This window comes from Cydia fagiglandana, chromosome 7 (genome assembly GCF_963556715.1).
Source record: "Cydia fagiglandana chromosome 7, ilCydFagi1.1, whole genome shotgun sequence".
NCBI classification, from domain to species: domain Eukaryota; kingdom Metazoa; phylum Arthropoda; class Insecta; order Lepidoptera; family Tortricidae; genus Cydia; species Cydia fagiglandana.
In genome coordinates this window covers 1511690-1536050 of record NC_085938.1, presented here as the reverse complement: position 1 = coordinate 1536050, position 24361 = coordinate 1511690, and the positions used below count along the sequence as shown (strand labels likewise).

Here is a 24361-nt window from a genome sequence, read left to right as displayed (position 1 = left end):
GAATAAAAATAATACAGAGGCAAAGTTTTAGTTTTGTTCGTATGCTACCTACCTATGTTAAAATTAGGTACTATACCTAGGCCAGTAGAAAATACCAAAAAATGCTTTTACCTGACTTTTTGCCTTTCTCTTATACTCGTAGTTGCCTGGCTTGATTTACAATGTAATAGATTCTGATATTTGCTATTAGTCCCTTTATCTATTATTAGTTAGATACTAACTTTACTAACAAAATGCATTATTTATCATTGTTTGCTTCGTATTTATATAAAGGGCCCAAAAATACGTCGACATTATTTTAGTTAAGTAAATGCTTGTAGTTTTAATTTTGAATGACCTTTTGTAAAAGACGTGTAAGTAAGAAAAATATTTTTGAAAAAATTTGTCAACACGTGTTTTTGGGCCAACCTGTACTTTACTAGATATATACCTCCTGTTGCTAATGCGGCGCTATTAGGGCTCGCGCGTTGAAAGTCTATCTGCCCTATTCGAACTTTAACACATTCAACACCAAGAACCCGACTGTCGGGTACACTGTTCGTAGCGACTACGCGCTACATACGGCGAACCCGTGGCTACGCGCTACGAGCGTAACCCGTAGCACTTAGTGGTAATGAATGTGTGATACGTAAGCTAATAGATCTTGAAACGATATGGATTAGATATGTCAGTGTCAAAAGTGACATTTTTCTTTGAAGAAATGTCACATTTGACACTAACATATCTAATCCATATCGTTTTAAGATCAATTAGCTGACGTATCTTAAAGTTCGAATAGGGCCGTATGTCGTGTTTAACTCTTTCATTGTAGTAAACTCTAATGTGTGCAATTGAGTTGTTGTCTGTATCTAGACACGCGGCAGCGTGTCAAGCCAAGTTCAAGCAAAGGAACTGGCTAGCCAGCGCCGAGTGTAATATTACACGAACCACTTGGTTCCACTTTTGACCCTTCTATAACTCAAAACATCTTTGACGTAAACACATAAAACTACGTGTGTTTAATTATATCCATAAGGATATCTAGAAGCCCAAATTTCATGAAGCTAGCTCAAACGGTTATAAAGGTATGAAGGTCAAAAAGTCGTAAATTTTAAGACTGACTTATGACTTATAGTACCTAAACCTAACCTACTTCCAGATGACCTAGAAGGATGAAATTTGGAATCCAGCTTGGTTATTGTGTGTAACCGTAGGAAAAAATCTAAAAATAAAATAAAGTTAAAAAATAGGGGGGGTCCCCATACAAAAAAACCACTTTTTATTGGGACTGACATATAAGTACCTAAACCTAACCTACTTCCAGATGACCTAGAAGGATGAAATTTGGAATCCAGCTCGGTTATTGTGTGTAACCGTAGGAAAAAATCTAAAAATAAAATAAAGTTTAAAAATAGGGGGGGTCCCCATACAAAAATCCATTTTTTATTGGGACTGATATAAGTACCTAAACCTAACCTACTTCCAGATGACCTAGAAGGATGAAATTTGGAATCCAGCTCGGTTATTGTGTGTAAGCGTAGGAAAAAATCTAAAAATAAAATAAAGTTTAAAAATAGGGGGGGTCCCCATACAAAAATCCATTTTTTATTGGGACTGATATAAGTACCTAAACCTAACCTACTTCCAGATGACCTAGAAGGATGAAATTTGGAATCCAGCTCGGTTATTGTGTGTAAGCGTAGGAAAAAATCTAAAAATAAAAAAAAAGTTAAAAAATAGGGGGGTCCCCATACAAAAAAATATTTTTTTATTGTAGCGTTGGAACCGTTACAAGCAGATATTTGAAACTACCCCAATATATGTATTATTATATTTGCTATATTAAAATAAAGTTTAGTCAAAAAATAAGTGGTGCCCCATACAAAAAACTTTTAATACGCTCTAAACAACCGGCCAACGGTGTGTCGTCGGCGGCGCGCGGTACCACATAATTATACAAAGAACAGAAGTAAAAACCATACAGCGGAAACACAAGAAAAAACATTAAATCTCAATACCTGCCTAGTTTTCTTTACAAAAAGTATTGATATCCCACCAAAAACATAAATGTAAAAAAGGAGAGCCAAGTTCAATACAAAAATTATGCTTGGCTGTGGGGCTCGCCGCAAAAAGAATGGAGATCTAAATGACTGCCACTGCCAAGTTCTATGCAAAATCCAAATATGTATTTATAGGAACAAAATAACATTATAAACAAGTATTAAACTCTATTTCTTTGCTTTATTGGATACCTATAACAATTGCTGTTATTTAAAAAAATGTGAGATCTTAAAGTAGGTTAGATTTGGCTTGGCCAGGTTTTATCAGAATTACAATATATATAAAATGATTGATATAATGAAAACTGGCCAAGTCAAATCTAACCTACTTTAAGATCTCACATTTTTTTAAATAACAGCAATTGTTATAGGTATCCAATAAAGCAAAGAAATAGAGTTTAATACTTGTTTATAATGTTATTTTGTTCCTATAAATACATATTTGGATTTTGCATAGAACTTGGCAGTGGCAGTCATTTAGATCTCCATTCTTTTTGCGGCGAGCCCCACAGCCAAGCATAATTTTTGTATTGAACTTGGCTCTCCTTTTTTACATTTATGTTTTTGGTGGGATTGTATTAACTCCAAGTTTTATTTTAAGTATTTTATTTATATGACGGAGGGCAGCAGGCAGCATGGGTTTGTACACAGGATGGCGGGTGGGCGTAGTATCTCAATGTATTACTTCACAGCTAACTCAGTATGCTACCAGTGCATGAAATAAACTTTCGGACTTGTTAACCATACTAGTGCCTACTAAAATGTCTAGTCGCTATTGGGATGTATTTGGATTGCACTCAAATAAAAGGATCACATAAAATCGTTCAAGTCTTTATTCACATCAACCTAGGCCGGCTCCAACCGTACACCTCTGACCTGAGAAGATTTAGCCCTTTATGGGACCGGCAACAAACTCAGCGGGACACATCTTTTCAAAACAACACTTCTTCTCTTTATTTTACAAAGGTAAGCTTCTAATCACACGTAAGAAATCAAAATAACACTTGGAATAAAACACTTAGCTAAATGGTTAAAGAACGTTGGATTCTATAAGCTTTCAGAATAATCCTTCAGGTATAAGCCTTCAAGAACGTGGCGAATTAGGCACGAGGTTGGCTAACGTCCGATCTCTAGCGCGGTCCGATCAAGTCTGATTCCGGAGCCTCACCGCTCCCGCCTTTTAAGTCAAGCAGGCACACCTGCTCGACCGGTCCACCAACATAACGACAAAACTACCAACTCGTGCCTACCTTCACCCAAGAGAACCCTCTTGACGTTCCAAAGCCTTCTACCTGTCATTTTAGTTCAACAACACGCCAATAGATGGCGTTACTCTCTACGCAACATTATGAATTTCGTTACAACCCAGTAATACGTAGCCAAACATTGCTAATCGACTTTATACAGGCGTCTTTAACTATGAACTGTAACGCTGCAATACGTCCTTCTGGAGTCACGCTCCGACACGGCCGTCCTGCGGTACACACGTCCTCGTGTGTGGGTGTATGCATTTGCTTCTGAAACAAGATACACAGCACAGTATCATATCGCTCGGTCACTCCTGACCAACAATTTGTGTCTCATTCATCATCGAATAAAATCAATGATCACATGTGATTCTTATTGCTCGGCTAACCTGACCAATTATACGGTCGGGGTAGATAAAACAAAAACAGGGTCACCAATGACAGTCTTTCAATTAATCTAGATCTAATGATCGCAACAGCAATGGTACAAATGTACTGTGTCTAAATTACACTCGTTAAGTCTATAAAGCTCACAATGACCACCATCATCATGAACTCATGTTCGGACCACCATCCGGTCATCTCGCAATGCTACACTCACAATGACCACCATCATCATGAATGCACGACCGGACCACCATCCGATCGTCTAGCAATGCTACACTCACAATGACCACCATCATCATGAATGCACGACCGGACCACCATCCGATCGTCTAGCAATGCTACACTCACAATGACCACCATCATCATGAATGCACGACCGGACCACCATCCGATCATCTCGCAATGCTACACTCACAATGACCACCATCATCATGAATGCACGACCGGACCACCATCCAATCATCTCGCAATGCTACACTCACAATGACCACCATCATCATGAATGCATGACCGGACCACCATCCAATCATCTCGCAATGCTACACTCACAATGACCACCATCATCATGAATGCACGACCGGACCACCATCCAATCATCTCGCAATGCTACACTCACAATGACCACCATCATCATGAATGCATGACCGGACCACCATCCAATCATCTCGCAATGCTACACTCACAATGACCACCATCATCATGAATGCACGACCGGACCACCATCCAATCATCTCGCAATGCTACACTCACAATGACCACCATCATCATGAATGCATGACCGGACCACCATCCAATCATCTCGCAATGCTACACTCACAATGACCACCATCATCATGAATGCACGACCGGACCACCATCCAATCATCTCGCAATGCTACACTCACAATGACCACCATCATCATGAATGCATGACCGGACCACCATCCAATCATCTCGCAATGCTACACTCACAATGACCACCATCATCATGAATGCACGACCGGACCACCATCCAATCATCTCGCAATGCTACACTCACAATGACCACCATCATCATGAATGCACGACCGGACCACCATCCGATCATCTCGTAATGCTACACTTAGCAACACCAGCCGATGACACAGACCAAACGCACGCCACCACGTGTGGCCGCACAGCAACGGAAAAGAACATAAAAATCTACTTCCGGTGTTTTACGCCTACGTCTACGCTTGGTAAGTGTAATCTGACTGACTGTAACTGAACATTATGAATTGCACGATAACACATTTTAATCATTACAACTACAATACACAATAACTTCGCTCGGTTATTCTGACCGTGCGCACTTGAGACCTTGTGACAACGAGTATTGAAACTCATAACTCCAAACGATCGCATTTAATCTCTATTCAAATGGTATACCAACTATACCATACACATTAAATTTCAACATCCATTGTCACAAAATTATCTTAAATCAACATCAAATAGCGCCGCACCAACGGCTCATCTTACTTTCGCTTTCTACTTTAGCTTTAAACAAAAACTCGCTCAAGAATTCTAAACAGAAGTAAAACAACTCAAAATAATCCCAACGAAATGTGAACTGCTCACCAGATTGTCCAGGTGTCTAAATCAAAGGTTGTGGTGGTGAAGACCAACCCAAGCACGAAGGCTGATGCTTTCCGCCTTGCAGTTGCCGTTACTGTGGCAGATGGCGAGATGCACGATGTGGTTTATCGTAGCTGGCTGTTACTGAAATCATCATTTGCACGGTATCAGTTCTATCATGTATGCAGCTTAAACTCCAAGGTTTGTGAAATGCCCTAGTAGCGCACACAAAAGGCATGTTACCAATGGATACAGGACTTTAAAATCCGCAAAATAAAATTTTAACTTGAATGAGTGTGTTTTATTTTACTCCATGAACAAACACGTATTTCAAAAATGAGTAACAAGGTAAAAGGGGCAATACGAAAAGTGATAGCTAATTAGTTATGTTCGACTGTTATGCTTTGCCATTACACTCAAAATAAAATTCACTAATAAACAATCAGAACGAAACATGTCCTTTTATTTCCAAATCTCCAGCACAGACGATACTGCACAGCTGCTTCTGTGTTACAGACGTGATGGCGACCCTGCTCAGGTTGCAGCGCACTGTAACATTAATTTTCATATGCGTAGCTCATGTTTTCAAAGTATGCACGATTTGTTATCTATCACGGCATTACGGGCAATTACTTGTCGCAGCTTATTAATTACAAAACGATACAAAGGGTGTCATAATTCTTAATAGGAACATTTTGTGCCAGTTCATTTCTATTTTCATTAAAAATCCATTTTTGAGGGTAGATTCACAAGTGAGCGATGAAAAATATCACGTCGTGATAGCCGGCAGTTGTAATTAACAATATGGATTTCACAACAAAATAACTCAAGATCACTTTGATTTAAATGGATTATAAAAATCAATTATAAAGAAACGTGGCGTTACCAGAGATGACGTCACGTCATGACTGCCATGATTAGACTGTCTCAATCATAATTCACAATCACAATAATTCACATCAAATAACATAATGAACTGCACTCACCTTTCAATTAAGGTTAGACACGTGAGCTTACCATTACCACGTGTCTCGATGTAGGATAGCCAAACATTACTAAAAACACACTGGAAATACACCGCACTCCTACGTGGCTGTGTAAGCAATACATGAGACTCGGCATCCCACTTCTGATGACGGAGTGCAGCAGGCAGCATGGGTTTGTACACAGGATGGCGGGTGGGCGTAGTATCTCAATGTATTACTTCACAGCTAACTCAGTATGCTACCAGTGCATGAAATAAACTTTCGGACTTGTTAACCATACTAGTGCCTACTAAAATGTCTAGTCGCTATTGGGATGTATTTGGATTGCACTCAAATAAAAGGATCACATAAAATCGTTCAAGTCTTTATTCACATCAACCTAGGCCGGCTCCAACCGTACACCTCTGACCTGAGAAGATTTAGCCCTTTATGGGACCGGCAACAAACTCAGCGGGACACATCTTTTCAAAACAACACTTCTTCTCTTTATTTTACAAAGGTAAGCTTCTAATCACACGTAAGAAATCAAAATAACACTTGGAATAAAACACTTAGCTAAATGGTTAAAGAACGTTGGATTCTATAAGCTTTCAGAATAATCCTTCAGGTATAAGCCTTCAAGAACGTGGCGAATTAGGCACGAGGTTGGCTAACGTCCGATCTCTAGCGCGGTCCGATCAAGTCTGATTCCGGAGCCTCACCGCTCCCGCCTTTTAAGTCAAGCAGGCACACCTGCTCGACCGGTCCACCAACATAACGACAAAACTACCAACTCGTGCCTACCTTCACCCAAGAGAACCCTCTTGACGTTCCAAAGCCTTCTACCTGTCATTTTAGTTCAACAACACGCCAATAGATGGCGTTACTCTCTACGCAACATTATGAATTTCGTTACAACCCAGTAATACGTAGCCAAACATTGCTAATCGACTTTATACAGGCGTCTTTAACTATGAACTGTAACGCTGCAATACGTCCTTCTGGAGTCACGCTCCGACATATATTTTAATCCTGATTTTCGCTACAAGTATACATCTACTATTATACATTGACATACCTATTCGGCCGCCAGACAATTAAATGCACAAATTATAGAAAGAAACAAATGATCTGTGCATTATGTCTGCCCCGGCTTTTTTCAAGCATTCCTTATCATTTTGCTTTCAAATATACATAGTTATATGTCGGCGGCCGATCGGAAAATCCGGCCGATCGTAAAGTTCCTGTGTAATGTTTTGGTTTTGACGGTAGTCACATTAAACCAATAGTAGAGTTACACCGAGAGAAGTCTGCAACGATTTTGATAGCACACTCAGTGCAAATGTTATTTATACGTCATAATTTCATAGAAGTTTGACGTTTAAAATAACACTTGCATTACGTGTGCTATCCAATTCGTTGCAGACTTCTCTTGGTCTAAGTCTAGGATAGGTTAGGTTGCTTCAGATGCCCGAAGGACAAACTATCCAGGAATAGAAGCCCCGCGTGGCGGGGCTTCGTGGACTCAACAAACGAGACAAATTATATGCCTACGAATTTCTTGATCTGGCGGATATTACGGATCGGCCGCCGACATAGATAAAGTTAACACCAAACACTGTTATTGCTTTTTTTCCCTAACGGTGTCAACAAAACCAACTCAACAGTTGTTAAACCACTGTTTTCATTCTGCAGCAAATCCAGAGCGACTCCTGCGAGGCGACCGAACGCGAACGAATGTTACTGGAGTACCGCTCGCGCCTGCGCGGGAATCTCAACACGCACAATATCAAGCAGTATGTGCGCGCCTTTATCAAGTAAGTTTACTTGTGAGAGTGAGACAGCACTATACAACAGAGAGAGATGAACGCGAACGAATGTGTTACTATAAGAAGTCGCTGTCGGGCTGTCGTCAAGATGGCAATATTTTATAGAAAATGCAAAATCTTTGTATTGGTCTACAGCAGCACATTTTACAAGACGACTCTATTTATTTTGTTTCATGGCTGTACTTAACTAACCATTTTGGAAACAGAGAACCCCCGTTCCGGCCAACGTAAGTACCTATATAAAGAATAAGTTCCCGTTGAGTTACTGATTTTAAGGGTTCCGTAGTCAAAATAGCAAAAACGGAACCCTTATAGTTTCGTCAAGTCCCTCTGTCCGTCAGTCTTTCCGTATGTTATTACCTACTACAGCCACTTTCCTAGAAGACTCCTCGAAAGTTAAGCTTTATTAGCCCAATGTTTTGTGGCAGCAATATTTTATTTGTGGCAGCAATAAAATCTGTGGGGAGGGGGCGAGTCGATATGGCATTCAACTCCCGCTCCCCTTTTCCGATAGCCCATCGGCTCTCTTGGATATGAGGAAAACAAAGACTTTTTTCTTTCTTGTCCTAAACCAATTCATATATTCCAGCCGCAAAGACCTGGTCCTCCGCGGCTGCCAGCCCGACATCCTGCTCATCACGGGTCTGCTTAGCCCCTACGCCAGCGTCGTGGAGAAAATGTACAAGGAACTAGACAAGGACAAGGTCACCATCCTCAAGGTCGAGAAGGTCGGCGACGTGCTGGCTGAGGCGGTAAGTTCATTATCTGGTCTTCAGCCTAGCATCCTGTTCACGGGGCTGCTTAGCCCCTACTTGCTGGACAAGGACAAGAGGTCACCATCCTCAAGGTCGAGGTCGGCGACGTGCTGGCTGAGGCGGTGAGTTCATGACGACCTGGTCTTCCGACATCCTGTTCACAGGGCTGCTTAGCCCCTGCTTGCTGATGGACAAGGACAAGAGGTCACCTTGGAGAAGGTCGGTGACGTGCTGGCCGAGGCGGTAAGTTCATGACGACATGGTCTTCCGACATTCTGTTCATGGGATTTTAGGGTCATCAAGCTCAATCCAGTGGTTTTGCCTTGACCCTAGTAATATGCTCAGCTGCGGCAGACATTTACCCTTGATTTTTGACAGCTGCATAGCAGCATATGTCCCTTAACTCTTTCTGCACATGAGGCTGACATGTTCACCCAGAGTGTCCAAAGCCTCTATAAAAATTAGATTAAAAAAAAAAAGAAACTTTCTGCTATGGTGCATGTGATTCCTTTCGCCATTGTAGGAGATTTGGCTGTCCCATATAAAATATACCTAAATCAGCGGCATCACATCAGCCGGAATGTATGAAACGGCCAATTTTTTTACAATCGATTTTATAACTTTGGTGCCTTTGGTTAAATACAATCGCGATCAGACGGCAGAGGTAAAATATCGGAACACGCGATCTATTGTCAAAGCGTTACAATGTAGCCGAGGTATTTTAGAACACCTTGATATATCTCATGGCGACTATACCATCGGCCACAGCAGTTTGGACCTTATGCCTTTTGTAATAAGGTCCACTGATGTACAGTTAGGAGTATTGCTGGTTGTACAACAGTTATTAAGCAATCATCCGACCCTGCAATTGTAACACTCCGGAGGAAGTGCCGATGTCTGTAATCAGAGAATCAACTACCAATTTCTACCTAAAACTATTGTATATATTCATCCACTACAATCATGGCTAGTGGCTACCTACTTCTGTACTAAAATCATACGAAGCAGTACCGTCTTTACCATAAGGGCACACGGGGCCCGTACCCAGGGCCCCCATCCTCAGGGGGCCCCGAAGGACAGACCGTAACAGTATATTTGATGACCTATAGTAAATAGATCATAGTAGAAAAATGTTAGTTTAATTCGCTTTCTTTACTTTCCAAAAGGGCCCCAAATTCTTATGTGCCCCAGGGCCTCAGCTTAGTAAAGTTTAAGACGGCCCATACCAAGACTACCTACTAAGACTAGCAATTTAAAAAATAAATGAACAATAAGATCTATGTGTCCCGTCCTTAGTTGATTATTTATCCCTTTTCTTGGCAAAAAAATCGTGAGTTCCATGATCGCTGATAAACCGAATAAAATTACAAAATATGTGAAACAAAAGATGTTAGTAAGATACGTTATCTCATGGTCGAAGATTATGTCGCCAAGAAGCCTACAAAGATGTCTCCAATCCATTTTGACAAATCATAATTATTTCTTAACACTGATTTAAACTTTCGCGTATTTAAGATTTACCTCCGACGTTTCGACGATAACTAGTAATAACTAGTTATCGTCGAAACGTCGGAGGTACTATTACTAATTGTAGTACTACTACTACTATTGTAGTAGTAGTAGTAGGAAGAGGGCACAAGTAAGGCAATAAGCACTTTCCGTGCCTATGTCAAAAATGTAAAGCGACATATATATGTACTGTAAAACGATGTACAATACACTTGCGAATAGATAATTTCCTCTTTTCCACACTTGTATCGTAACTAACTATTGACGGTGACTACCTACCTAGTACCTACCTAAGTAGTTAGTGATTTCTACGATCATTGAGCAATCATTATGATCGTAATTTAAGCAATCTTCTCAATCTGCGTTATAAGCATTTTTAATTACTGGAATTGTTCCCGCGTTTCCATACAAAGTAACATGGACAAAAGACTAATCGTGATGTCATATTACATGATTATTACTTTTTATGTTATACTTCTTACAATACATGTGAGGGGGTAATTAAGACGAAACAGGAGCTGAATTTTAAATATTTTAGGTAAATATACCCGTCTCGCTAACGGAAGCGGCTCCTAAAACTAGTGCGACAAAGGACAAGGCGCAAAATCCTGCGTAAAAATCTCAAAAATCGAGGTTTCGTACTCGACTGTTTCCTCCTCCAAAACTTAATCAATCGTAACCAAATTTGGAAATCTAAATGATTATGAAATTATGTGTCTGACCGTTTTGCTTTTTTGCCTAATTGATATCAGTTTTGAATACTACGCCTCTCATTACGGCATTATGCCATTTTGGCCATTTTCGAAGGGCTCTAGCGCCTTAAAAAACAAAAATATCAAAAAAAGCAAACCGGTCCGACACAGATATTGACAATATTAATCTGTGTTGAAAAAATCATTGCTCTAGCATCGACACCCACGGAGGAAACAATCGAGTACGTTTGTATGGAGAAATGACAATGTCAATGATCTTAAGATGAAAACGGATGACGTCACATGATGCATTTGTATGGAAACGCAGTCCCCATTTACCTCTTAATATAGTAGACCGAGTAAATTGGATCACAGGGCGAATCGGATTAGGCTAAAAAAAGTTGTTGATATTGAAAATGAAAATACATATTGCCTATGGCTGGCGTCGCAGGTTAAGAGAAGACACAGAACTGCGCTATTTTAGAGCACTCGCAGCAACGGATGTTGCATGATAATCCGATTCACCCTGTGATTCGATATGTCTCGGTCTACCCTATTCATACGCAATTTGATGTGTATTAGACGGTTACTATAGTCTGTATCTTTAGGTTTAGGTACTTAGTTTAAAGAAAAGAAAACAAACAATTTGTACATTTTCGGGTAGTTAAACTTTTATTGGTGAACCAACCAAATGCAAAACCGCCTAAAGCCAAGCGCGCACCACGATTTTTTGTCGCGCGATAATTTAGTCGCAGAAATGTAACGTATGGGTTTATATGGCGGTGCGCGCATATGCGGCAAAAAAATCGCAGCGATTTTAAAATTGTGATTTGTTACATTTTTCCGCGACAGCGCGCGACGCGATTGTCGCAAAGTGAATTGCAGCATACGAAGCTGTATGGCCCCGCGCGCACTGCGATAATAAAATCGCAGCCGGGACCTCAGTCGGCATTTCGCTCTCCAAGCGTCAACATATCGGAACCTGCTTCTCCAATGGAGTTACAAGATGAGACGCTAGATGTTGACCGTTTAATTATAGAAATAGAAGGAGATCACCTTTGTGGTATAAATACTCAGTCATACAGCGATTGCATATTGTTTCACGACAAGCGACTGGTACGACATCCATGTCGAGAATGAACAAATCGTCGACTTTTTCATCGCAGTGCGCGCACGGAATTTTCTGCGATAAATTACAGCGCGATTCTAAAATCGTGTCGCAAAAATTAAAATCGTGGTGCGCGCTTGGCGTAAAGGTAGATTTTTAACCGACTTCCAAATCCCAAAGGAGGAGGTTATCAATTCGGTTGTATGTTTTTTATTTTTGTTTTTTTTTTATTTTTTTTTATTTTTTATGTTTGTTACTCCATATCTCCGTCATTACTGGACCGATTTTGAAAATTATTTTTTTGATTGTATGTATATGCATACAGATTGGTCCCGTTTTTGTCAAAATCCAGTTCTGATGATGGGATCCATGAGGAATCGACGGAACTCCTCAAATCTTAAAGGCATACATATGGTGATTTTTGTGTTTTTATCAACAAATCAAGCATATACATTCAAAAACGTGACATTTGATGAAGTGGAACTGCTGATGATGATCAGAACGGAACTCTTCAACGACGCATAGTTCACCTTTGGCGATTTGTCCTCTTCGTTATGTTTGTTAAGCAAGTTAAGTTTTTAAGCCACAATTTTATCAAGCTTGAGTTCTGATGATGGGATCCATGAGAAATCGAGGGAACTCCTCAAATTTTAAAGGCATGCGTATAGAGATTTTTGTATTTTCATCAGAAAATCAAGCATTTTCATTAAAAACTGTCGCATTTGATGAAGTGGAACTGCTGATGATGATCAGAACGGAACTCTTCAACGACGCATAGTTCACGTTTGGCGATTTGTCCTCTTCGTTATGTTTGTTAAGCAAGTTTAGTTTTTAAGCCACATTTCTGTCAAGCTCGAGTTCTGATGATGGGATCCATAAGGAATCGAGGGAACTCCTCAAATCTTAAAGGCATACGTATAGAATTTTTTGTATTTTCATCATAAAATCAAGCATTTACATTAAAAACTGTCGCATTTGATGAAGTGGAACTGCTGATGATGATCAGAACAGAACTCTTCAACGACGCATAGTACATGTTTGGTGATTTCGAATTTCGATTTTAACTTGGACTGGGACCCGGACTCATACCCGGATCCGGCTCGGACCCGGACTCGGACTCGGACTCGGACTCGGACCCGGACTCGGACCCGGACTCGGACCCGGACTCGGACCCGGACTCGGACCCGGACTCGGACCCGGACTCAGACCCGGACTCGGACCCGGACTCGGACCCGGACCCGGACTTGGACCGGGACTCGGACCCGGACTCTGACTCAGAGACCCGGACCTTGACCCGGAAAACCCCTATGATACCTAAACTAAATAAACCGCTATGATTACCTACCATAAAATGTAGGTATAAAGTATGATGATGCCAAACCCCTCCCGCTCAAACCCCCGTACACCGCGCCGTTAAGTGGGTTAGGTTAGGTTTGAACTGCGATCCTCACAGAACCGAACAAAAGTGGGTTAGGTTTGGTTAGGACTGCGAGCCTTACAGAAACGAAATGCTACTAGAAAAATGGGTTCGATTAGGCTCGAACTGCGATCCTCACAGAACCGAACTGCTATCAGAGAAGTGGGTTAGGTTAGGCTAGAACTACGACCCTTACGGACACGAAATGCTACTAGAAAGTACTGTTTTTACCTCCTTTTCTACATAGTGCACCATCTACCATAATCTTTCACCGGGCCCCATAGAAGTCGGTTTTTTTTTCTTAAAAATTATGTTTAATCTAGACACGCGGCAGCGTGTCAAGCCAAGTTCAAGCAAAGGAACTGGCTAGCCAGCGCCGAGTGTAATATTACACGAACCACTTGGTGCCACTTTTGACCCTTCTATTATAAGATATGAAGGTCAAAAAGTCGTAAATTTTAAGACTGACTGACTGACATATAAGTACCTAAACCTAACCTACTTCCAGATGACCTAGAAGGATGAAATTTGGAATCCAGCTCGGTTATTGTGTGTAAGCGTAGGAAAAAATCTAAAAATAAAAAAAAAGTTTAAAAATAGGGGGGTCCCCATACAATTTTTTTTTATTATTTTGACTGACATATAGTACCTAAACCTAACCTACTTCCAGATGACCTAGAAGGATGAAATTTGGAATCCAGCTCGGTAATTGTGTGTGAGCGTAGGAAAAAATCTAAAAATAAAAAAAAGTTAAAAAATAGCGGCGGGGGGGGGTCCCCATACAAAGAACCCCACAGCCAAGCATAATTTTTGTATTGAACTTGGCACTCCTTTTTTACATTTATGTTTTTGGTGGGATTTTATTTAACCCGTGGAGCGCCCCAGTATTAGCGTAGTATGGATTGTATAGAACTCCTTTACTAGTTACTTCTATACCTAAAGATACAGAGTATATAGATAAGTACATTTTATCCTCCGAAAATTCTTTACAACCTTTCTATAGATTTAATTTGTGTACGACGATTTACCTACTCTATATTTTAAAGTATATGATATCGAAAGAAAATATAATAATTTGCAATCCTATAAAAAAACTTCAATATAACAAGCGAATTTAACAAAAACATTTTAAGATTTAGAGCCAGACCAAGAAAAGTCTGCAACGGATTCGATAGCCCACGCAGTGCAAGTATTATTTCAAAAGTCAAACTTCTATGGAATTATATGACGTATAAATGACACTACGTGGGCTATCAAATCCGCTGCAGACTTTTCTTGGTCCGACTCTATCAAAAACTGCTCCTTTAAAGTTATTAATCGTAATATGCAAACGCTAAATGTATAAAATTACTGTATTAATATATTATGTTAATATAATTTAATACAATTGTATAATGAAATCAAAAATGCTTAATGAAAATTATAATTTGAAAAATCATTGTCATTTTTATTGTTGTTAATTTTGAGGGTATTGTCAATTGACTTTGAAAAATATTAAACAAACATTAATTTTAATTACATTATTTTTTTAAATTTTCGAACAATATAATTTTATCGTTAGTACCTATGTAATTGTTTACTTAGCAGACCCATCTGCTAACTAAATTTTTATTTTTTTGGTTAATGGAAAAAATTAACACACCTATTTGGCTGAGGGTCACGAAAAGAAAATCGAAATTTCGATATCTGCCTTTCTATCGCCCGATAGAGAGGTACATAAAAAAAGTTTCTCGTTTTTCACAGCTCGGCCTCCGGTCATACACGAACCGGAATTGTCTCTTCTGTTCTTGAAAATTAAGTATACAGGCTTTGTCTTAAATGTATAATAACATATCACTATGGCACACAGCTACAGAAGACATTTAGCGTGCATTTACAATATACTTAGTTAAATAATAAATAAGTTTTTGGGTAAAATTTCATTTTCGGTACAAGCTTTTATCGCCGACTGTTTTTTTTTCCACAGGCAACTCATCGAAACAATTCTAAGAACCCCAAACACAATTAGGTTTCGTTGTTTTATCACAGAGTTCCTATGGCCACCTCCGGTCTCCATCATCAGATCAGCTCGATGACACCATAATATTGCATTGTCACCGGACTTACATGTATGCAAAATTTAAGCTCGATCGGAAACCGGGAAGTGGATCCAATTTAACTTGCAAGATTTGATTACACACATACAGGCAACGGTCAGGTGAAACTAAATAAAAGCTTGTAAAAAATATATCTTTATTTCAGAACATTAAATTCCATACAACGTTATTTAAAGTGTCATTCTATGGAACTTGCTATGTAAACAAACCGCCATATTGAAATTGTCAAAGAATGATGAATTTACTAGTTACTTTTGTTTAGATACACGGTTAGCAAGTTCCATAGAATGACACATTAGTTAGTAAACTAGGTTAGTACAGTTCGCTATTGCTACATGTTAGTACGTACATTATAATACATTCAAGACAATAATCAGTTACTAATAGTTACAAGGTACTAATATGTATTGGAAACAAATTTTATTTGAGGCAATTGTCACTGAGACTGTACTTATTAAAATTTAATAAACATGAAATAAAAAATATCTCCAACGTTACCTAATTAAGTATTACATTGTCTCAAGTTCAAAGCCGATGACCCACCCGACAATTATACCTACTTTGTTAAAACCTCAAATCCAGCGAGCGCTCTGCAGTCCCGCAGTGCGCTCGCGGCCGCGATGGCGTTTCCGATCGTTCTTGCGGCCTTCGCCGCTCTCGCGGCTTTATACCTATTTCGACTTTACCACAAAACCACCAACGGTATATGCACATCCCTAAAAACTTTAGAAGGCAAAACGGCAATTGTAACCGGAGGAACCACGGGCATGGGACTTGAAATAGCCAAAGATTTTACAAGAAGAGGGGCGAGGGTTATCATCGCTTGCCCGTTTCAGGAAGAAGGATTGAACGCCCAAAAGATAATAGAAGAAAAAACTGGTATGAGACCCGTTTTTAAACTTCTTGATCTAGGCTCTTTAGAGTCAGTAAGAGGATTCGCGGGAGACATCCTAAAAACTGAAGAGAGATTGGATTTGTTGATAAATAACGCCGGTGTTGGAGTGCCTAAGAATCTCGAAACAAAAGACGGCATGAACTTTATAATGCAAGTCAATTATTACGGGCATTTCTTGTTGACAATTCTTCTGCTGCCGCTTTTGAAAAAGACTGGAACGGCCGTTGAACCAGCTAGAGTAGTCAACACGTCTTCTATGTTACATAATTTAGGAAGAATCGATCTGAATGGGAAGAAGTCAGGTATCAATTGGCTGCCGTTCTTCAGTTACTGCAACAGCAAGTTCAGCATGATACCCTTCTCTAGAGAGCTGACGCGGAGACTTAAAGGAGCTCATGTTGTGATTAATAGTGTTGACCCAGGAGCTGTAGGCACAGGGATATACTACAGTGGTGGCTTGCTCTTTGGCACATTTATAAGATACTGGACTATCTTCTTTAATAAGACGCCTAGAGAAGGCGCTCAGACGGCTCTGCACGTCGCTTTAGATGTTAGAGCTGGGCAGATAAGTGGGGAGTTCTTCAAGGATTGCAAGCAGGCTCGAGCCATACCGACGGCCTATAGATACAAGAATGCCAAGATACTTTGGGAGGAGTCAGTGAGGCTGGTGAAATTAACTGAGGAGGAACTTGAGAAATGTTTAAATTAAGACTCAATGAATCAATATATAACGTAAGTAATATAGTAATACCTACTCGTCGTTGCTACGTCTGATTCGGTCTGTGTTATTGCCCGCCAAAATGTAAAGTAGCAATGTCCTTGTCCACTTTCAAAGCTTAAGTATTCTATGTGCCATGTTTATATATATAGGTACTTCTTAAAACAAAGTCTTCCGCCGCATCTGTCTGTCTGAGTGTATGTTCGCGACCAACTCAAAAGCTACGGAACGGATTTTAATGCGGTTTTGACATTTCAATAGAGCGATTTTTGAGGAAGGTTTTTTTTTAATTTGTTAACCCGTGCGAAGCCGGGGCGGGTCGCTAGAATTAATTTAAATGAAACAGATGTCAAACATTTTACAAAGTAATACTCGTACAGTCGCCGTCAGATAATTACATCGGAGCGGCCAAGGTGTTCACAATATCTGAACACACACTCTAACGTCCTGACAATAGAGGCGTGTTCAGATATTTGTGAACACCTTGGCCGCTCCGATATATCTGATGGCGACTGTACTTTATCATACATGCAGAGAGTTCATTGATCTGTCAAGGGGGTTATGAAGGATTTAAACTTCAAACATAAACCGATACCTATTTAGGTGTGAACTCTGGACTCGTACAAATTATTCGCGATTTTTCTTTACCAAAACAGCGTAAATTGAACTTTGTTTTGTTTGAAGGTTTATTACGATAGAATATATTACAATAGAAATAGAATAGTCGTGGTGTATAACATTTTATTATTCAAACCGCTCCTCAGTATTTTAAATAGGTATTTTATTTATTTAATTATTCATTGTACAATACAAAAAAACACAATTGGCGGACCCACAATAAAACACACACACACACACACACACATTCACACACATGCAATAATACCTTAAGGTATTTTCTATTATAGTATTTTTCAAACACGAAGGGTACGGTGACAGGTCTCATCTCAAAACAATTTTGAGAGACTTGTAGTTTTATGGTTGGTTAAAAATTGTTTTGGAGACGTCACACAGTACCCTTCGTGTTTAAAAAATACCATTACAATTGGCTAAATGTATGTTTTTATGTTACTGTACGTACTGTCCTGTAACATTGTCTGAAACTATTGATACACACAAAGTGCCAATAGTATAGTATAGTATATATGAGCAATAAAGTACCTAGTGTATACATATTTTTGAGCACCTCGGACGCTCCGGTATATCTGGTAGCAACTGTACAATACAGCAACATTATAGTATCAAAGCCAAGTGAATTGCTGTCTGTCTTGACCGCGATTACATTTAAGATTGACCTAAAATCTGCGCGATAATTGCATAATCCGTTGTATAATGCATCGGAAGCAGCTGACTCCGGTTCTAAAATGCTGTTCGTTTATAAGAAGTTGCATGTTGCTAATACAACAACACATGACATACTTATTTTTAAACTTACTTAGTTTTTGTTTTAATTAAATTAAATACTCATCTCAAATTCAAAATAAAATGAAGGCGGTCGAAATTAGACTAAAGCATGGCCAAAATGAAGGTTTGGATTTGAACATTAATGTAATGTAATGTAATGTAGGTACAGTCAAGTGTAAAAAAAATGGGTGCAACTTCTCAACAATAAAGTCTCATGGTTCATTCGCTGACATAAGAGCTAATGGGACATATTTTTTGTATAAATGATGTGTGTTGACTGTACCATATTTTATATAAACTGAAATATTTGTCATATAAGTGCGATAGAAAATAGTATGAAACGCGGTTAGTTAAAAATATTAAGTACGATTTCAAACGCCAGTAAATTGTGTGATAGAGTCAGTCTAAGCTAACTTTGCACCGAATTGAACAGAACTGAATTAATGATGACATGGCCACACTATCATTGCAAATACCAGAGACAGTAGTCAGAGGGCCTACCGCAAACCACGTTCGACGTTTCGCGTCCCTGTCGCACTTGGAAATTCGTACGTCAGTGTGACAGGAAGGCTACACGTCGACACTTCAGGACTGTCAGGAGTTAGCTTCGTCCGACTCCATGTTATGGTATGTTAGTTAACCACTTTTTTTTCTTTCCAGCCAGCAAAAGTGGCGCAATCCCTCCTCCTCTTCTGCCAAGGCCAGGGTCTGCTGACCTCCCTCCCCCCACCAGGGGTCGAACGGCGCATGTCCCGCGCTATGTCCATGGAGGAATACGACAAGCCCAACATTCGGCGGCTGTCGCTCACGCCGAGCGTGTCCGAGTCTCCGCCACCAAGGAAGTTGTAAGGCTTGTGATAGTGTCAAATCTTACCAGTTTCGAGCAACACCGGCTTCCGACACGTCGGAATGCCCAAGCGATATCTTACCGTACTAATAGTTCTACCATTTTTTTGGGGAAAACGTGCACACGTCGCACTTCTCTCTCACTACATAGGTACAAAGTCCAATCTGTAATGACGACATTAATACATAGAAATGACGCAAATCAAATATTTACAACTCTTTTTGAGTATGGATGAGTCACAACACTCACCGCGCTAGTTGTGTGCATGCCCAGTTGGGCATGTGCTTCGGCAGAGGGGAAATAGTGCGAATACCGGCCTTCCCGGCTCGGAATACCTAATTAACAATGGAGCCGCCATTAACAGGCGTTCCCCTCTGTCGAAAATAGGTGGCCAATGGTCAACCACATGTCAACCATATGTATGGACTGACGTTTATCTGACATGACGTACCTATACATTTGATGTGCCCCTCCCCCGCAAAAAACGGCAGACTATTTTGTACCGAAAATTTTAGACATGGCGTCTCCGCTTCCCGGTGTTGCTTGAAACTTGCCAGCGATATCGTCTTTATTTCGCTGAAAATTCGTGAACGTGTTATTCAAACCTCGTTGCCATAATGTTATTTTTCTTTTAACTTTTTCGCCGTCACTTCAATGAAGTAAAAAGTGTTATCAACGCTATTCACTTGAGTGCTTGGGGGTCGCGACACACATGTTACAAACTCAGGTTTATGGTGCCATTGCATTTCATGATGTGACGCCAATACAGTCACGGGGATAAGGTCACGCAAAAAGTGAGGAGAACATTTTTGCAGCGTATTTTTCTCCAGTATTCGGTGTCAAGAAATGCGGTGGCACCCGCAATAGTTGCATTATTGTAGCCAGAATGAGAGGTGATAATCACATACGAGTACATCTCAGTACAAAATCGGCCTTATAGTAAACGCCTGTACTTTTTTATTAGCAATGTGTTGCGTCACATGTAAAACGTTTTTTAGCAGGCGCTTCAAATTTGTAAAAAATAATACCTAAAGTGGAATTATTTTGTTATTTGTATGGAATTAGAATCTGAATGAATTGTTTTATAGTAATATTTGGAACGATTGATGTTATTTTTACTCCTTACTTGTTATGATTACGATGTTATGCGAGACATATCGTCAACATGTTATTTTAAACGGTCCACAATTTGAATATTTTAAATATATAAAATTGTTGGTAGCCAAAGATAAATATAGTTTAGTAATTATCAATTTAATTAAATATTTATTTAATATAGTTGTATGTTAATATAATATAATGTCAGTGTTATATCAAAATAAGAGGAAAGAGATGCTTTTTTTTCTTTGTAACAGTTAAAAAAATGAAACAATGTTGAACATGCTCTCTATACAAGGTAAAATTGTACAAATCATGAAATAGTGTAGATATATATTTACAAATGTTGTATTCAGTCACAAAATCACTAGTAAAGACATGTTGCCTGGTTAACATAGTCATCCAGTCACAATGTATGGGAGCGCCATACTAACGTGGCACTTAGCGTGACATAACTCTCCTTTTTTATAATGAAGGAGGCAAACTCGGGAGGCAAACGAGCAGACGAATCGCATATGGTAAGCAATTACAGTCGCCCATGGACATATGCAACACCAGAGGCGTTGCAAGTGCGTTGCCGGAGATAAAGGGAGTACGCTTGTCTTGAAGGCCTTTTTGTTTCACAAAATAGTCTTATTTATGTCTCACAAAATAGTCACAAATTTAATAATGATTAAACCAAATCGAGATGGATTAAATGCATCTATTAGCCCTTAGATCTAGCAAAGGATCTAGCCATTTCATAAAATGTACCAGAGCTCTATTGTTTTATTTATTTATGTTAAGGAGAATCGAAATATAACAACTTTGTTATAAAGTTACCTAATAAATTATTTTTAGGAATATTTTTTGTGCAATTTCAATGTATTGTGTAGGTATTTTAATAATTAGTAAATGTAAATGAGTATTTTATGAAAAAAATATACCTACGTTATTTGAATTTTTGGTGTTACTTTTGTACCTTTACGATACCTACATACATAAAGTATAGGTATTGCAGATAATATTTATTTCGAATGACCTATTCGGAAAACATCTTTTGCTTCCCCGCTACGAGGGATCAAAGTGGCACTTTTCTGTTCTAGGGCACGATTTTTTACCCTTTTTGCATACTATTCCTTAGGTTAAATAATATTTTGAAACATATTAATCTCCTCATAGGTGAAAAGCATACGTCACATGGTAGCAAGATTATTTCCACCTTGGGCGTTAACACTTGAATCCCTCACTACGCTCAGGTTCAATGTACGCCCTCGCCGTATCATTTTGTTTCCTCGTAACACAATCTACTATTTACTATGCTCACGATTTAGTAACTTTCTACTGACAACATAAATATGGTTATTTTGTGTGTTGGTGCCACGAGTTAGCGTAATCTGCGTGTTTTGGGCGGTATCTTATTAGGTCGTCCCATTCGTTTTTCGTCAAGTTCCTAAATTAGTCCTATCTAGACACGCGGCAGCGTGTCAAGCCAAGTTCAAGCAAAGGAACTGGCTAGCCAGCGCCGAGTGTAATATTACACGAACCACTTGGTGCCACTTTTGGCCCTTCTATAACTCAAAACATCTTTGACGTAAACACATAAAACTACGTGTGTTTAATTATATCCATAAGAAGGCCCAAATTTCATGAAGCTAGCTCAAACGGTTATAAAGGTATGAAGGTCAAAAAGTCGTAAATTTTAAGACTGACTTATGACTTATAGTACCTAAACCTAACCTACTTCCAGATGACCTAGAAGGATGAAATTTGGAATCCAGCTTGGTTATTGTGTGTAACCGTAGGAAAAAATCTAAAAATAAAATAAAGTTAAAAAATAGGGGGGGTCCCCATACAAAAAAACCACTTTTTATTGGGACTGACATATAAGTACCTAAACCTAACCTACTTCCAGATGACCTAGAAGGATGAAATTTGGAATCCAGCTCGGTTATTGTGTGTAAGCGTAGGAAAAAATCTAAAAATAAAAAAAAGTAAAAAAATAGGGGGGGTCCCCATACAAAAAAATATTTTTTTATTGTAGCGTTGGAACCGTTACAAGCAGATATTTGAAACTACCCCAATATATGTATTATTATATTTGCTATATTAAAATAAAGTTTAGTCAAAAAATAAGTGGTGTCCCCATACAAAAAACTTTTAATACGCTCTAAACAACCGGCCAACGGTGTGTCGTCGGCGGCGCGCGGTACCACATAATTATACAAAGAACAGAAGTAAAAACCATACAGCGGAAACACAAGAAAAAACATTAAATCTCAATACCTGCCTAGTTTTCTTTACAAAAAGTATTGATATCCCACCAAAAACATAAATGTAAAAAAGGAGAGCCAAGTTCAATACAAAAATTATGCTTGGCTGTGGGGCTCGCCGCAAAAAGAATGGAGATCTAAATGAGTGCCACTGCCAAGTTCTATGCAAAATCCAAATATGTATTTATAGGAACAAAATAACATTATAAACAAGTATTAAACTCTATTTCCTTGCTTTATTGGATAACCCATAACAATTGCTGTTATTTAAAAAAATGTGAGATCTTAAAGTAGGTTAGATTTGGCTTGGCCAGGTTTTATCAGAATTACAATATATATAAAATGATTGATATAATGAAAACTGGCCAAGTCAAATCTAACCTACTTTAAGATCTCACATTTTTTTAAATAACAGCAATTGTTATAGGTATCCAATAAAGCAAAGAAATAGAGTTTAATACTTGTTTATAATGTTATTTTGTTCCTATAAATACATATTTGGATTTTGCATAGAACTTGGCAGTGGCACTCATTTAGATCTCCATTCTTTTTGCGGCGAGCCCCACAGCCAAGCATAATTTTTGTATTGAACTTGGCTCTCCTTTTTTACATTTATGTTTTTGGTGGGATTCTGCTTTCGTCACCCATTCTACATTCGTCACGTGAAATTGAACGTAGTTGTGATAAAATAAATAAACAGAATTTTTACATTTCAATTTTTTATTCGCGGGGTCGCCGTTTCGCGCCATTTACGAAAACTGTTGACCTTGTATTCTGTATTCTGAACGATAGTACTGCGAAAATATTGATATTTGCGGAATAGTTAATGTGTATCAGGTAAGTAATTTAATATTGTTACTTTGTGTGCATACATTTTCGAAATTGGAACATAAAGTAACTCGAAAGTATGTGATGGAAATTTCCATCATTATGCAACAACTTCACTCGTAAAGTATGGCGAATGCAAATACCCTTCATGCAAGGGTTATACTACAGTTTCGTGCAATTAGTATCGTTGTCTTAAAAAAAATACTGTTTCCTGAAATATCACGTAGAATAAATATTTTGTAACTCTTGTATAAAATAAATAAAAATAATTACATCAAAACTGTTTAATTTATTTAGTACCTATGTACTACGCTTAAGGTCAGAGTTTGCATAATGATGGAAATTTCCATCATATAAAAAAATACACATATTTCGTAAATTTTAACCTTATATATTTTTTTTATATTTTTACCGTAATGTAGAGGTCAACTAATATTATCCTGATTTATTTCAAAAATAAATAAAAAATCATGCAAAGAAGGGTTAATCTGTGTTGAAAAAAATCATTGCTCTAGCTTCAAAAACCACGGAGGAAAACGAGGAGTACGTTTGTATGGAGAAAAGACCACTCTTGTTGGCTCTTAATACCTATGCTGGAATTCGGTGGGGTTGCTAGGCAGATGCTACACAGCAACCCCAACTCTGATGAGGTAAAAACTAATGAGGTAATTTTTCTTTTGAAGAAAGTACTAATTAAATA

General features: G+C 38.8%; 2 protein-coding genes across 2 annotated transcripts in view; both read left to right on the top strand.

The window, feature by feature from the left end:
- LOC134665741 (uncharacterized protein ZK1073.1) overlaps nt 1-21521 on the top strand; it is a 68606-nt gene extending 47085 nt beyond the window's left edge. Inside the window, exons 7-9 of the mRNA XM_063522714.1 lie at nt 7909-8030; nt 8632-8794; nt 19297-21521. Of these exons, the coding sequence (XP_063378784.1) occupies nt 7909-8030; nt 8632-8794; nt 19297-19485 (474 nt within the window). The 3' untranslated portion in view covers nt 19486-21521. The remainder of the gene's footprint in view (nt 1-7908; nt 8031-8631; nt 8795-19296) is intronic.
- On the top strand, nt 16213-17258 carry LOC134665721 (retinol dehydrogenase 11-like). Its single transcript, XM_063522691.1, has one exon. It carries the CDS (start codon nt 16240-16242, stop codon nt 17221-17223), a length of 984 nt encoding a protein of 327 aa, XP_063378761.1. The 5' UTR covers nt 16213-16239; the 3' UTR covers nt 17224-17258.
- Nucleotides 21522-24361: the final 2840 nt, after the last annotated feature.